Source organism: Anneissia japonica, unplaced genomic scaffold (assembly GCF_011630105.1).
Source record: "Anneissia japonica isolate Jap-2015-1 unplaced genomic scaffold, ASM1163010v1 scaffold1596_len85944_cov114, whole genome shotgun sequence".
Taxonomy (NCBI): domain Eukaryota; kingdom Metazoa; phylum Echinodermata; class Crinoidea; order Comatulida; family Comatulidae; genus Anneissia; species Anneissia japonica.
In genome coordinates this window covers 23628-40625 of record NW_022737404.1, presented here as the reverse complement: position 1 = coordinate 40625, position 16998 = coordinate 23628, and the positions used below count along the sequence as shown (strand labels likewise).

General features: G+C 32.7%; 1 protein-coding gene across 3 annotated transcripts; it reads left to right on the top strand.

Moving 5' to 3' along the window:
* The first annotated feature begins 1112 nt into the window (after positions 1 to 1112).
* LOC117117337 lies at positions 1113 to 14273 on the top strand. Of its 3 annotated transcripts, none has more exons than XM_033261607.1 (4): positions 1113 to 1505; positions 3541 to 3724; positions 6157 to 6267; positions 8919 to 14273. In XM_033261607.1, the coding sequence occupies exons 2-4, from the start codon at positions 3640 to 3642 to the stop codon at positions 9986 to 9988; spliced, it is 1266 nt and encodes a 421-aa protein (XP_033117498.1). In that variant the 5' UTR covers positions 1113 to 1505; positions 3541 to 3639; the 3' UTR covers positions 9989 to 14273. The 3 variants fall into 3 exon arrangements, with proteins under 3 accessions (XP_033117498.1, XP_033117499.1, XP_033117500.1); XM_033261608.1 differs by having other exon boundaries at positions 1113 to 1569; XM_033261609.1 differs by lacking the exons at positions 1113 to 1505; positions 3541 to 3724 and adding an exon at positions 4695 to 4780.
* Positions 14274 to 16998: the final 2725 nt, after the last annotated feature.

The following is a 16998-nucleotide window of genomic DNA, read 5'->3' as shown; positions in this document are numbered from 1 at the left end:
TAGAAGAATCAAAACCAACACTTGAAGAGAAGAAAGTACCATCATATGAAATACCAGTTATTGAAATCCAGCCACCTGTTGAAATATCAGCCAGTGTGATTCAATTTGTACCAAAGAAGCCACTTGTCACTGAAGAATTTGTCCAATCTGAATTCCATTTTCAAGTAAATCTAACTCATTCATTTTGCACAATGCCAAAGTGATAAAACAAGTACAGTACTGTAAATGTTTTTCAACAACTGAAGAAGAGATACATTATAACTTCAAAATAGTAACAGATTATATGATTAATTTTATTATTTTACAGACCATATGCTAATATTTTTGGACTTATCAGACACAAACAATTAAACACGTTATTCTTTCAATTGAAGCACAATTGAATTTTCATAGTAGTAGTCATCAAAACTGTTTTTTGCTGAGCTTGTAAATGAGTCTTACTAGCAAGAAGTTGTAAGGCGATGACTACAGACTGCATAGTCATAATGATATTATTGATACTGTATTGCTAATAAAAGGAAGAGAGCAATAAATTTACATAAAATATGTTTATTACATAAAAGGTAGAAAGGATGAAAGATGATACAATATACCTACAGTATTTTTTTAATATTTTACTTTCAATTTCCCTTTTATGAATTTTAAAAATTTAATTAATGAAATAAGCATAACATTATATTTATTAATATTAATTGAAAGTTTGTTTACATAATAAGATAACATTATTACTACAGAAATATTAATATTATTGATAATATTGATAAACAAAAATGCCTTCTTCTGTATTGCATTCATAATTTTGTTTAATAATAAGATCTGCTAAACAAAAGAAGTGGAATAATTTACAAATTGCTTTATACAGAACATATCATATAATAGATATTTATTTTGAAAATCTTGGAAAAACAGATAGAGTATAACTAAGGTGAACTAAACATAAAATACAAAATATTTTGGATAAAAATTAAAAATCTCTAGGTGTAAAGACATAGTTGAGGCATTCTATCACCAACCTACAGAATTAACAGACATACAGGACAATCTTTTCAAACATCACTTGCCAAGATAAAACTACATAGCAGAGGAATTATTTACTTTGCCAATTTAGTTCAGTTTATTTCACATCATCAAAATATTCACAAAACAAATAAAATCGCACATGGCAGGACAAACAAGTAGCAACAAAATATGATGGAGGAGTAAAAATTATTTCCAATGGGGTCCTACTTTAACTTGTCAAATATTAAGTTGGAAACTTTATTTGGGCTGTAATATCCAACCAATCCTGGCAGAGTATCAAAGCATGCTATGATGTTTTTTTTTAATTTTTTATGTAAAAGGTTAAAGAAACCCCAATATCAGAGGTCTCTGAACTGTCAATAATCCCAGAAGTAGAAGAATGTGCTCCATACTTCACTAAGGAACTTGAAACAAAGTCAATTGCTGTAGATGGAGAATCTACAGCAATTCTTCAGTGTGCAGTTGCTGGCATACCTAGACCCCAGGTAACACCTCTTTATAGTGTGATAATTTTATTATCACATAGGGATTGTAGGTGGATAGGAAAAGGTAGGAAAACGACCAATAATTCACAGCATCATTTGTTTCTTTTGTTTTTATTTCATACTCAATAGCAGCACAATGAAAATCATATAACAATAAAAGCAACATTGTTCTAAATTGCGTGGTCCATGAATACTTTAGCAGACTTTTTCACATCGTTTCCCGATGATAGTTTCTGAAACGAACCAGCCTGAGCTTCAGGGTAAGCCCTACTCTTCCAAAAAATGAAATTTGTTCTTTTAATTGCTTACAAGCCATGTGTGTGCATTGGATTGCTGTTCTTATCCGAGATCACTTGGTTCTATAAACTGAACCTTAGGGGAGGAGGGCCTTGAACAAGCACCAATGTCAAGACTGTAATAAGCAGTGCACTGCTTCTCAGCTAAGCACTTGACATTCCCCAAAGGTCTATTTTAGGCCCATTGTTATTTATTATCTATGTTAATTCCCTACCAAATGTCACTCAATGTAAATGTGTAATGTATGCAGACAATTAATACTACCATTTTATGCAATTCTTCCGATCCCACTGCTCTCCAAAATGCACTAAATTCAATTTTAATCAAAAGTGCTGAATTGTTTGATAAAAATCAACTTGCATTAAACTTATAATCTTTGGAACTGGCATAACTATTGACAGAGTTGATTCATTCAAATATCTTGGAGTTGTGTTTGATTTAAATTAACATGGTCTGAACATGTATTGGTGTTATTCACTGTGTTAAATATTTTTTACCCCATAATACTGTTAAGTTGTTGGCTAATGCTCTGGTTATGCCTCTTTTTGAATACTGTAATTGTGTTTGGTCCAACTGTAATATTAAACTTTCAAAATCTCTTCAAAAACTTTTAAACAGATTAGGAAGAATTTTATTTTCTGCAGATATAAAAACCCCAGTTGTAAATATTTTAAGTTCTTTAGGGTGGAGCAAACTTAATAAATGGGATGAACAGTTGCTCATAATGATTTTCAAATGCTTAAATGGTCATGCTTCATCATACTTTATCTAAAAATTTTGCTTTTAATTATGGTTTACATTGTGCTCGCAATCAATAGTAAAAATACACTTATTGTATATACTATACCTGGAATAATATGCAAGGTAAAAAAACCTTTTTGTGTACTGATCTACTAAATTGTAGAATAAACTCTCTGATTATGCTAAAACCAGCTTTAAGTTTATGACACTTTCAATTTTTAAGCATTCTATTTCAGATCCTCAAAATACCATCTTAATTTAACTACATTTTCTTTAACCCTTGCATATCTATATATATTATTTAAATATTATTGTTTTCTTAAGTTTCATTAAATGTTCCTTTTAATGTTATTTTTATAACTTTGTAGTTAATTTTAGCTTCCTTGTTTTTTTGTTTCAGTGTGTATATATATCTTCTTTTTAAAATTTTGTAGTTAAGAACTGAACCACTTTTGGAAAGCAGTACTATGTATTGAAAGTGTGTATTTAGTATAAAGAAAGAAGAGATAAATAAATAAACAGTTTGTTTATTTATTATTATCATCACTGTCTTTAATTAATCAATAAAATTAGTTATGAAAGTTAAACTTTTTCTCCCAACACAAATCTGAACACCAACACAAATGAGCTTTTATTCTAATTTTTAATTATTAACTTGTACACAGTTGCATCATAACTGTCATCATTTACAATCACCATTGTCATTTTAATTTTATTATTAATACAATATCAAGGGATCCAGAGATGTCAGAAAGTGGGGCCGATCGAGACAACACTAGTCTAAATTTTAGTTTTCTAGGCTCCCGAAAATAGCCTCTGAGACGTTTTAGGCAATCATTATTTCTTTTTCTTTCTTTTTTCTTTTTTCTTTTTTCATTTTTTTTTTTTTTTTTTTTGCCTGCCCAGCCCCCTCCCAAATCTGCCCCTGAATATTATACTTACTGTAGTGTAATAATTGCATTCACAAATGTAATTCATGTTTGGATTTCCACTACAGGTTACATGGTATGTTGATAACATTGAGATTATTGATGTGACAGAATATATTGTCAAACATACAGAGGAAGGCATTTGTGAATTACACATTCAGGAGTGTATGCCAGAAGATGAAGGTTATTACACATGCAAAGCAGTTAACCATCTGGGTGAAGTTACATGTACAGCACAGCTCCTGGTTGAAGGTAAGTTCTTATCATTCCTCCCATGAATCGTACGTTCCTTCAATTTTGACATACGGATAAGAAATAATTCCTTTTTTTATTTTTATTTCATTTATTCATCTTGAAAAAACAAATAACAACAAACAAGAATAACTGAGATATGATTTCCAACAGTGAACTGAATCAAACTATAAAAAGGGTCACCTTAAAACACATAAAACCCAAACAATTGCCAAGAATACAAAATGGCACATAATCCTGATATTAATAATAATAATTATAATAATAATAGTAATAATAATAAAAATTATAATAATTTAAAAAAATATATAATAATAATATAATAATAACAACATTGCATGGATATTGAAAAATGCAAACAAAAGCAAGCATTATAAAATTGCAGTTACATTAATTTCTTCAAAAATTTTAAATTGTAAAATTCAGTAGTGATTATCAACATTATAAATGTGTTCAAAAAATTGATTGATTCTGTTGCTCAGTATTAAATATACAGAGCAACACAGTCAATGTCCAATTGGTTTGAAAGAGAATGTAAAAAAATTGTCTTTAAAATATTTCTTCAAACATTGTAAGAATGATCTTAAGCTAAGAGGAAGATTATTTCTGTGTTCCTGGGGCAACCAATTTAATATGAGTCTGTGAAGCCCAGATATAATTGCTTGGAAACTATGTATAGATTGTCTCCCTCATAGACTAATATTAATTTGGTGAACTTTATCTTTACATATTAACTATCATCCACCTCACATTTTATTTTTTATACTGTCATGGTTGTATTTCTTCTCTTCAAATTAATTCCTGTTACTGTACGTACGTTTAACAAATTATAATTAAATAATACAAATTTCTTCTACACCAGTCGTATGTATACAAATTTATTTTAACTTTAATCATTGAGATTCTAAAATGTTTGCAATACAAATTACTCAATCGACAGTGGAGGTCCCGATACTGGCCCGAGGTCTCAGTTACTGAAAAGAGAAGCAATGAGAAGGGTATTCTCCCGCTTCCATTGACCCGCTGAATACACGATTGTCTGATATTTAAAACCAGGTATGCAGAAATTCTAAGCAGCTGAAAGTATGATGAAAGAGGCTTGAGTAGTTTAGGTTAGGACTTATCCTAGATACCAAAGTAGGCCATAAATTGAAAAACTAACAAAATAACTTAGCTATTCTAGTGAACTGTAGTCCACTTGGAAAATTCATTTCGGTATAGAAGATTGTGGCTAAGAAATGCTAAATAAAATGGATGAAAGGTAGAATAATTTTTTTTTTTTAGTTTTATATTTTTAGCTAGGGTATGCACTGCGTACCTTGACTTCCAGTCCGGCATCCAGGATTTGACACACCTCCTAATCTAGGGCTTCAAGGGCTTAGCCAGTGAGCGTCCGACTGTCTTTTTGACGGCCAACAATTATTTAGGATGGCCACTTTTACCGTGATTGTTTGGCCCACTCAGCTCGGCCTAGCCTAGTTAGGCCTGGTCAACCTTTAGCAAATTTTTTATATTCTTCGAATCTATCAAATTTTGCATTTAACTAAAGCATATTTACTTTTGATAAACAACCTTTATTTATGGAACTTACGTTGTTTTCATACCAACATTCAGTGGGGATTCCCAAAAAAGTAAGGCTAAACCATTGTCTACCCGGTTAAAATTTCACTTACAACATGTGTATGTCATTTTAAAAACATAATTATACCCCGCTGGAAAATGGACGGTTTTAAGACGCCCACAGCGCATGCACATGGTTCTGCAAATACAGTGCTTGAGATTCGGTTACCCGAGATATCGTTCGTAACTCCCTGGTAATAATTAATTTATAAAATACTGTAAAGCAGATTTGTTTTTAACATCACAAGTTAAATTTTAATAGTCAAAAAAATACAGTAGCCCTAGGCCTATACATCTCTCGATTCAGAGGACCTGGAGTAGAATTTTCACTAGACTAGGACAAGAGATGAAGATGCACCTGCATAGCCTAGAAATATATTGCAAGTAAACCGTAGCCGTGGGCAGTCTATGTCTATAACTGAAATGATCTTTGTGAAAGCTAATTCAACACTATTCTTTTGAAGACCTTTAAATGCGCTCTAAAGGTCATATTTTTCTATTTTTTTCCTTACGTAAGGAGGGGGAAACTTCCTCCCAAACCCACCCCCGCTCTGGCCAACACCACTCGACTGTTGATACGCGACAAGTTCTTCGTCTTCCATTTTGGATGGCCTATTTTGTTTTTCTGGCTAAACCTTAGGCTGGGTGGGCCCTTGGGGCTGTTATAGACATGGGAGGGTTTCAGGGGTTTTATATGAAATCCCTCTTGAGGAATCCATGCTTGAAGTCGATACTAATTTCTTATTTGTCTTTTAGAATGCATAGCAAAATTATATTTTTCTTTACTTTTAAAAATTCTATTTGGTATACAGTTGGGGACCTAAGACACTATGTGGCAGAGATAGTAAAAGAAAACAAATATGAAAACAAATATTCCATTAATTCAAGTTCTTTTGGATCAAGTTTTTTTAAATCAAGTCAAGGTGAGTTTTTAAATATTTTTTTAAAGGTACAAAGACATAATAGGCACGTTTGGATGAGTTAGAAGTAAGCCTTGAAGTAGCAGTTTACTTTTCGTAAACAAAGGTAGTGCCCATGAAGATGCTCTTTGTATTAAGTTACTTCAATGTTACTACAGATGATTTTATTCCTGAGCAGTGTCAGTGTGCTACTTCCGCGTACACAAGGAGGAATATGCGCTCAAACACCGTGTAAAGGCACTTACTTCAGATCTGGCAAGCAAATATGACATTTATTATGACCTTAATTTTTTTTTTTTCAAAAGATATTATACCTGCAGATGAGTGCTAAAATAACATTTCATGTGATGTGTAGATGTTTTCATAATTAACTTGCGAAATAACCATTGAGAGAAAGTGTTGATTATCACTTCCGGAAAAAAATTGCATAGTTACTTCTAAGCTTTGAAGTTAAAAGAACATTATGCCCTGGGTAAGCATCGTGTGGACATGTCTGTCGTAACTTTACTTGAGACGGAAAGCCGTCTGAACTTAACTTATAGCATGCTGTAAATTGAAAAAAGAGCAAATTGTCTTCTGGCCTTAATGACCAATTCAGTACCTGTCATTTGTGTATGTGTTTTTGTTGTGTTGTGTGAATGTTCTTTACAATTTGAGTGTTAATTCTATTAGCAATCATTGGCTTTTTACATCAACAATTATTTAATGTTGATTTATTCAGTTATGGCCAGTTTCTTTAGCCAAGTTTTGTGCTGGACAGTTATTAATAAATCAAACTTAAGTCAAATTTAAGCTGTTTTTTCATTAAAGCAAACTTGAGTCTACCTCCTAGATCTCAGCCCCAAAACACAGTTCAAAAAGGACCTTGAATTTCAAAACTTGGACTCTGAGATATCAGAAAAAAAGAATATCGATTGAAATGTGTGAATTATCTGATTTTCTGACAAGTCGATCAAGCATACCGAAAAGGGCAAAAATGTTCCATTTCCAAAAGTTTGATGATGATAGGCCTAAAATCTAGTTAATTTTATTTGGCCCTTTCTCGTGGCTTTCATAAAGTTTATTTCTTGGACTTGTACTGTGTGTATGCCCTAACCACAGGGTTTTCCATTATATTTTCATTTCATGCTATCATTCTAGAATCATCTCATTTACATACTTGTTGTCAGTGTGAAGGAAGATGTGCTGCCCTGGACTCTATATATTTCAGACCTGTTGTATCATGGAGCTATAATTATATCTTTATAAAAACTTGTGTTTAAATCTTTATAAAAATATACTAACTATGGTTTTTATACTGTCCTAATATAGTATTATTAACACAATATTAAAAGGAAAAATGGACTGTTTAGTCATTAGTTAACTACAGTGTATATTATTTGTTCTTCCAAAAAGGAAATTTTTCATTTGGCAGTAAATTATTTTGTGCTGTAAGGCTGTTGCCTTTGTATTTCAAATAAATTGCTATTATATAATGAATTGAAACTTGCAACTTGTAATACAGCTTGTATTTTTACTGTACTCCAAAACAAGCTATTTTTAGCTCCAATGAGTAGCTCTAGGAGTGACCCTGCTGATTGTATGCTTTTTTGTTGATTCGCTGTGTTTTTTTGCTGATTGACTGTGTTATTTTGTTAATTGGCAGCGTTTTTTTGCTGATTGGCTGTGTTTTTTTCACGGCTGAGTGGGTTTCATCAAGGACTGTACATTACTGCCATTACCACTTTTATGCACGTCGTATGGATGGCGTGGTCAGTTTAACCATGCCATCAATGCGATGGTTCTAAGGAACCAAAGGCCCAAGGCTGTGAGTTCAAATCGCGTTTTGTATACAATTGTTTTTTTTAATTTTTGTTAAGACATTTTAAATTTGTACAAATTATTTAATCCAATTATTTGAAAAATTCTTGCTTATTACGAGGAGCTCTAGAAGCACTCGGCTGATTGATTAATAAATTATTAGATCTTTTTTTTTGTGAAGAGCACCACCAATGTCAATGACTGTAGATACTGCCATTACCACGAATAGGGCACATCGTATAGATGGCACGGTCGGTTAACAATGTGTTCTATTGAACCAAATGTCATGAGGTCAAATCGCGTCTTGGCACTCAATTTTTTTTTTCCCAATTTTAAGACTTTTTTTTCAATTTAAAGACATTTATTTTAAATTTGTCTTAATATTTCTATCTTATTAGCTCTTTTAATCTTTTTTGTCAATCAGCTCTCAAATATCTTAGAAAGTTCATTTATACAAAAAAAAAAATTAAACACCGAGGCGCGATTCAAACTCACGATCTTCATTTCCTTACAACACAGCGTTAACCGACCGTGCCATTTATACTTGTCCTGATTGTGGTAGTAATTAATGGAAATTATGAACTCTTTCCGAAAACCCAATATTATATTAATAACTTAGGCACTGTGTACAGTATTTAAGCATAGAGGATATTTCCTCCATGATTTAAGCATGTTTTAAAATACTCTCCTGCCTCTATATGCTGCCGTCATCAGAGCTTTTGAGAACTTGTTTTAATATTTAAATTCCATGTACCAGCGTTTTAATAAATATCTCACCCACTCCTGGAAGCAGCAATGGCACTAGTGGGAGTGCATTTAAGTTTTTTTGAATAGTAAATTGGTTCTCTTTTCAGGTATGGATGACAGTTGGTCATCAATCTCACAAAAGCTGCCAAGTGAAGGTGCTATCAAATATGAAAGTCACATCGAAGACATATGCAACTCACTAAGGATGTTTAGTCAGGTCATGATCCCCCATCAAATGATAAACTCAGATAAGCAGATCATTCAACTTATGAGTAAAAGCATTAGTTGGAGAAACAAAGAGCATCTAATATTTGAATTAAATGATCAATCACCTGAAGACCTTGGCAAAATATTTGCTCATGTTTTAATTGCTGTACATGATAAACAGGATGTTTTAGAGGAAATCCATGAATTATGTACTGATGATATAGTCAGTAGTTTATCAGCTGAATGTAAGAAATTAAACTTCAGATACAATATTACAGAATACTCCTATAGCAAATCTATTAATGTATCATTTTTAATTCATCTGCTATGTAATGCACCAACACTTCAGACACTTAATGTACCAACATGTAATATAAGAGGTGTTACTCTGAAGAAGATTTTTGATGCATTGTATGAGGAAGGAGTTGTGTTAGAATTAAGATATTTTGATATCAGTAATAATATCCTCAATTACATCAAAGGTTCCTCACTTGCCACTTTGCTTGCTGTAGCTCCTAAGCTGAATGATCTTGACATGAGAAATTGCAGTCTGTCAGGGGCTGTTATGGATGATATGGTTAAGGAGTGTTCTAGTTGGGGAGTAGTGTTGGAATTAACATGTCTTACTCTCAGTGAAAATAACCTCAAAGACATCAAAGGTTCTTCGCTTGCCATGTTGCTTTGCATTGTAGCTCCTAAGCTGAATGCTCTTTACTTGAGCAATTGCAGTCTGTCAGGTGCTGTTATGGATGATATGGTTAAAGAGTGTTCTATTAGGGGTGTAGTGTTGGAATTAATATGTCTTAATATAAGTGAAAATAACCTCAAAGACATTAAAGGCTCTTCACTTTTCATGTTGCTTGATATAGCTCCTAAGCTGGATTATCTTTATGTGAGTGATTGCAGTTTGGCAGGTGTGGATGATATGGTTAAAGAGTGTTCTAGTAGGGAAGTTGTGTTGGAACTTTAAGCTAAATAAAATATTGTTAGTTTCACTACAGGATATGAAATTTACTATTTGTTATTTACAATCCTCTATACTATTGGTAAACAGGCAAATAATATATATATATTTTTCTTTATTATAAAAGAAGTAAAATTAATTTTTGTAATGTACTCTGCCATTTATATTTCCACCTTAGTTTTTGACAATTTTTCAGTTTGTCATTGTTTTCATTTTCCATTAAAAAATTATTTTTTATTTTTTTTAATAGCAATTAATAATTTTTTTTTCGTGGCTCCAAAATTTAATGAGGACGGAAACATGATCTGTATTATTAAACTGAGAAGTCTTAACATGAACAATTGTAGTCTACCCTGTAATATTGTGGAAAATTAATTAAATAAGTATGTACTGTTTTTTTATTTCTTCTAATATTTTATCTTTTTAGAATGAGTAATTACAATCAGGTAGAATGTTTTGCAGAGGAGTTTGATATGTATCTAATTCTTTGTTGTATAATTGTTGTTGATCTGCTTATGACAGGCTCGCAAAAACTGATAAAGAAAAAGCTATTATTTTCAATTCCTTTTTTCATTCTGTTTTTCAAAAAGATGTTTTTCCAATTACTGAGCCTTCCCTGAAGCTTCTCTTGGTTTCCTGGCGTTACCAGTCATACAGCCTGAGTCTGTTTATAAACTTCTAACGTCGCTTAAAATTCATAAAGCAATTGGCTGTGATGAACTCAGTAACCATGTTTTAAAGGTGTGTGCCAGGCCTTTATCAATTCCTATCTGTCATATCTTTAATAAATCATTGACTACAGGTAAGTTTCCTTTTGTTTGGAAACAATCGAACATTGTTCCTATTCACAAATCCGGTACTAAGAAGTCCATGACTAATTATAGACCCATCTCGCTGCTGCCTACCATCTCTAAGTTGTTTGAAAAAATTATGTTTACTCATATTTGGTCTCATGTCTCTCCTGCCATTTCCCCTTGTCAACATGGTTTCGTTCCCGGTAGGTCATGTGAGGCAAACTTAGCTTGTCTCCTGACTACTGTGTATGACTCCATTAATGACAAGAGGCAATGCGATATTATTTATACCGATTTTTCAAAAGCTTTTGATTTAGTTCCCACAATTTACTTATTTTGAAATTAAGACAATATGGTTTTCATTTTAATCTTTTGTCATGGTTTAGAGATTTTTTAAATGGCAGGCAGCATAGAGTTGTTATTGAAGACGAGACATCGGGTTGGCTTCCGGTCAAATCCGGTGTCCCTCAAGGCTCCATCGTAAGGCCTCTTCTATTTAACCTGTATGTGAATGATAATCCCTTTATAATTAAAAACTCAAAATGTCTTATGTTTGCAGATGATTTAAAAATTTTCAAAAAAGTGGAAAACTTAGATGACGCTGACAAGCTTCAAGGAAACCTAGACAAACTGTGTTCTTGGTCGCAATTATGGGGTATAGTGTTGAATCCTCAGAAGTGCAATACCATAACCATCACTTTAAATAAAAACAAAATTAAATATATTTATTTAGTTGACGACATTCCAATTAATAAGGTGCAGCATCATCGTGATCTCGGTATTATTTCAGATTGTTCTCTCACATTTTCTTTTCATGTTGAAAGTCTTCTTAAGAAGTGCAATATTCTGCTTGGGCTGATGTGGCGCAATTGTAAATACTGTACTGGATACCCATTCTAAGATTCATCTCTACCTCACACTTATTCAAACTAATTTAGAATTATGTTCTATTATTTTTAATTCATTCTCAAAAACTCAGGCCTCGCGCATTGGGCGGCTTCATTCCAGGTTTTTGCGCTACATCAGCCACAACCAGACCATTGAGAATAATTTAAACAATGACATTAAAAATACTTGCAACAACGATTATCACCTTTCTATACTTTCACCTCTGTCCCGCAGATATCTTAAAGATCTTATTTTTCTATTTAAATGTATGCATTCCATTTGTGATTGTGATTTAGTTTCTTGTTTTGGCCTCCGTGTTCCTGTTCGTAATTTAAGAAATAACAATGTTCTTAATATTCCTTTTAGTAGAGTTAATGTTTGAAAAAAAAGGGTTTATTAGTAGATTAAGTATATCTTATAATAACTTAGTTCAGGCCTATCCCAATATTGATATTTTTAATTCTGACTTGCCTATTTTCGTCGTACTATCTTGGATGTGATTAGTTAAGTGTTTTCTGTTTCCTGTCTTGTGTACCATTCTGTAAGTGTCGGATTTGTGTCTGCTGTTGATTTGGTTTGGTTAATAAATAAATATAATTATAATAATATGTAGGCCTATGTAATTCAGTGCAATATTAGATATGATCATAGCCCCATAACCAGGGTGGAGTTTGGCCTCTCACCTTTTTTATCAAAAAAATCAGATAAATGCAACAATCTTCTCATTTTGCATAAAAAGCAAAATCCATTTAAAACTATAGGCGTGGGAGACTACCCCATTCAGACTAGCTTCGCATTGCGATCGGTTGTAGCAGTTGCGACACCCAATCGCACCCAATCACAAAGTAAAATTGTGTCTGAAAGCTCAGCAATAGTAGTCGATAAGTAATCAATTTCGCAATTGTTACCCATTGCGATTGGGTGCTACAATCTTTATTACTCCGAGAATACCACGGAATCCGATCGCAACGGATTCCACAGGCACTGATTGGCTGAGGTCAAACAAAACAGGACGACCTATATCGTTACTAGTGATGTAAAGTATCAAAGTAAAAAGGTGTCTGGATGCTGTCGAAGTTTGCGAATGGTTGCTAACAATTTGGATTACAACTGTTTACAACCGATTACATCGCAACCGGTCGCAATGCAAAGTCTAGTCTGAATATGGTATTACTTACATCCTGGTTAGTTTACTGTACTGTCATGGATTGAATTTACTATCAATTAGAAAGCTTCAGCTAATAAAGAAAATCACAGCTTGTCTTGTCATTCGGACACCAACATTTTATCATATCACTCCTATACTCACTTTTTGAATCTAGACCTTTCATATAATTTAACCTTTACAAGTCAATTTATACTATACATTATACTGTATACACTGGAAATTCAATAAATTGTATAGTTACAGGCCTACATTATCGAAGAGTTGTATGTTGGCCTCGAAATAGCTTTGGGGTCCAGGATTTTGGGATTTGCTGCCACCCTCAAACCCCCAACAGGTTCCTAAAGCCAGGCACTCACTACATCTAAATTAAGTAACAGATGTAAGAAGGTTTATAAAGTTAAACATGTGTGACTGACCAGGGCAGCTATATAATTTTTGCAGATTAAGAGATTCTAAATCAATCGGGCAAAATCACTGGTGATGCCGACCATTAACCCACTACTTACCAGCCCTCTTATGAATCTCATTCTCTGGAGTTGTTATGAAATGATACATATATGAACATATGAAAGTAAATTAAGTTTTTACTAGACAAAAGCACCACTGAAATTTGATAGTCATTATCATCATCATCAGAATTTTTCCATATTAAATGCGGAGACATTGGCAGATCCAGGAATTTGAAATAGAGAGAAAGGACATTCACTGATGGATGGAGGGTGACTGTAGAAAATAAAATTTATGATTATGGTACCATATCTCTAGATGGCTGGAAATGGCACGCAATATATATTTTTTTTTTCCCTTTATTATTTTAAAAATTATTTTGGAAAGATTAAGATTGGGGCCTGGACCCTGGTGGGGCTGAGGTGCAAAACATTGAGAATATGAACTTCAAGTTACCTGGAAATTGTACTCTCTTATTTAGAAATCTTACCAGTACTATGTTCATAAATGAAAAAAATAAAATATCAACAACACAACAGTTAGTAATTAATACCCCTACAAGGTCCCACATTACTCCAATTCTGCACTGGTTACCAGTAAAAGCAAGGATTTAGTTTAAAATTCTGCTTTTAACAATTAAGTGTATACATGGCTTTGCCACAAAGTATATGACCGACCTCATAACGATTAGGGAACGACAGGAGCATAAGCTTATATCTTCAAAGAAGTTCAAATTATAGTACCCAAAGGAAGAATTCTGTCAATGCTAGGTGATCGGGCTCTTCAACTTGCTTCAGCTGCTGCAAAGCTATCATATGGAATAACTTGCCCCCAATAATTAACACCGAAACGTCCATACACTCCTTTAAAATCAAACTTAAAACATTCTTACTTAGACAAGCCTTTAATAAATAAGATGGGTCTGCTCAGTTGCATTTGCAGATATTTGGAATATTGTTTTTGTTTTGTTTTTTTTTTTACTTTCAGTGCTGTTGATCGTGAAATGTCTGTATGTTTTCTGATGTATTCTTTATTGATGAATTTTATTGGAATATTGTAAATGTGTTTTTTTCTGAATTTTAACTATTTTAATTGTAAAATGTGTATTGTAGTTTTGGCATATTTTAATGATTTCTTTGTGATGCGAACAATTTTTATTGAATGAGGCGCAATATAAATAAAATACTGTACATTATTATTATTATTTTATTATTTTCCTTGATACAACTTAGGGGGTGTGATTGCACCATCTGCATCCGGCCCAGTAGCTGGTCATATGTTATAAAGATGTCCTTTTTTTTTAATACGCATTCTTATATGACTTGTGCTTTTCAATATGACTAGATGCTAATTCATATATTTGTATGTATATTGAGAAGGGATTTATTCTTTGACTTACCTATTGTATTTTATGCCTTGTCCTTTTTATCCATTTTAATTCTATCTAATAATATACAATACATTCAGTACCACTTTATCTCATGTATGATTAATATTTATATTATTACGGTTGCATTATATTAATAAGATTAAATATTTGTTTTTATTATTGTAAAGATTTTGTAATCAATATTTTGAAATATTTTATATTCTATAATGTTGAATCTCAATGTCTTTCTTAATGAAAGATGATGAATAAAATATTACTGTACATATCAGTTGATTGTTGCCGAAATGTGTGGTTTATGACTCCAGCAAGAACTGTGAACACTTCTACTGATGTAGTGAGTTTTAACCAGATTGTTGAAGGAGGTCTTTCAGTAAGTATTTTTTCAGGATCACACCATGAAGAAACAGACAACAAAGAAACAGTACCTGTATGTATTTATTAGTTTACTCTGGGTCATGATAATATGGTTTACAGGTTTGAGGAAGTAGCATTCCCTTTGTTAATGAGGTAGTTTTAAATTTTCTGCTGTACATGCAGTGACGTATCTAGGGGTTGTGCAGGGCCCCAGTCGTTCCTTGTTGAAAAAAATCAATCTAAATTCAAAAGCAACACTTCATATTTATTTTGCGATCTACCTCCCCCTCACTTGATTATCGAGTCCTGCTCCATCAACGCTTTCCCCATCATTCCTGATTCCAATACTCGTATATAAATGCCATTGTACATGTATGAATTCTCTTAATAAATTTGCAACATCTTCAATCTCGCTATTAAATTGGAGACAGAAAATGTTTGTTTTATTGTTTATTTATTTGGGTCATTCCGTGCCCAACAAATTTTCAGAAAATCATGGCAGGTACCGTCTCAGATTTTCTTGAAACTCGGATATAATGTGCACCAACATGTCTGACGAACAAACCCAAAATTTGACTTGCCAATTCCAAGTCGTTTAGAAGTTACGGCCATTTGAAATTTTAGGGTCATACCCCTTTTTAGCTATCAATTATGACATATTTGTAAAGTTGCATTTTCAATTAGCCAAATCTTCAATCTTCAAATAGAATAAAGACAATTAACTGAAAATTGATATCTAGGCTAACTTTTGGCTGTAGAACAGGAATATGACATGACTTTTGGTATACCGGACCCCGTTACGAAAATATTGGTTCGTAAACACCCTAACTTATTTGGTTGTGTAATTTTTCTTCCATTTTTAGACCCCATTAAAATACCCAAATCAGTTATTAAATGGGTCTTATGCGACAAGTTCTTAATATATAGTTGGAAATGTTTCACCACAAAAAATTCCGGATTTTTAACTTATCATTTTAGGGGGTAATCGTAGGTCAAAAGATCATTCGGGACAAAAAATGCACAAAAATGCCTCATTTTCATGGTGACCTTTGACCCTGTTGGCAAGTACGCTTGTTTTTAAAACTTGCACCATTAATTAATTTACATATGATGATCAGATGTTCCAAGTATCAGCTTGGTGTCTTTATCCCTTCATGTTTAAAAAGCGATTTGAAAAGGGGTATATTTTTCAATTTGCGACAGTATCAGTGCCTAAATGTGATAAAATTTATTTTTGAATAACGATAATATTAAAAATAATCTGCCTAGACCCTTGAAACTTATAATTCCAAAACAACTTTATGTGCTTATTTCAGGCATGCAGTTCGTTAAGGGATATAGTGTTTCATTAGTAAGATATGTCCCCCCAAAAATGGCCCAAGTGCAAGAATTGCACAATAAAATTGTATTTACTGTTGATTTCAAATGAGCATAATATTATCCGTGTACTGTCTATAGCCGTGAAACCTTTCATTCTAGGACAACTTTTTGTGCTTATTTCAGTTATGCAGTCTGTTAAAGGGATAAATTGTTTAATTAGTAAGATATTATGCCCCAAAAATGGCCCAAGTGCAAGCATTGTGCAATAAAATTGTGTTACGATTGATTTCAAATGACCATAATATTATCTGTGAACGGTCTAGAGGCATGAAACCTTTCATTCTAAGACAACTATTTGTGCTGATTGCAGTTATGCAGTTTGTTAAAGGGATGCACTGTTTAATTAGTAAGATATTTTGCCCCAAAAATGGCCCAAGCGCAAAATTGCACTATAACATTGTGCGACTATTTTGATATTTAAAATGAGTATAACATTAACAATGTACAGTTCAGAACCATGTAACCTTATATTCTAGTACATATTTGTACACTTATTTAATTTGTTAAGGGATACAGTCTTTTATCTTACTAACTAATAGTTAGTAAGATAGTTTGCCCCAAAAATGGCCCAAGTGCAACAATCGAGCAATAACAT

Coding starts and splice junctions, on each gene's coding strand:
- LOC117117337 (XM_033261607.1), top strand. CDS start 3,640: ATGCCAGAAGATGAAGGTTATTACACATGCAAAGCAGTTAACCATCTG. Junction 3,725..6,156: donor AGCACAGCTCCTGGTTGAAG/GTAAGTTCTTAT, acceptor TTTGGTATACAG/TTGGGGACCTAAGACACTAT. Junction 6,268..8,918: donor TTTTTTTAAATCAAGTCAAG/GTGAGTTTTTAA, acceptor TTCTCTTTTCAG/GTATGGATGACAGTTGGTCA.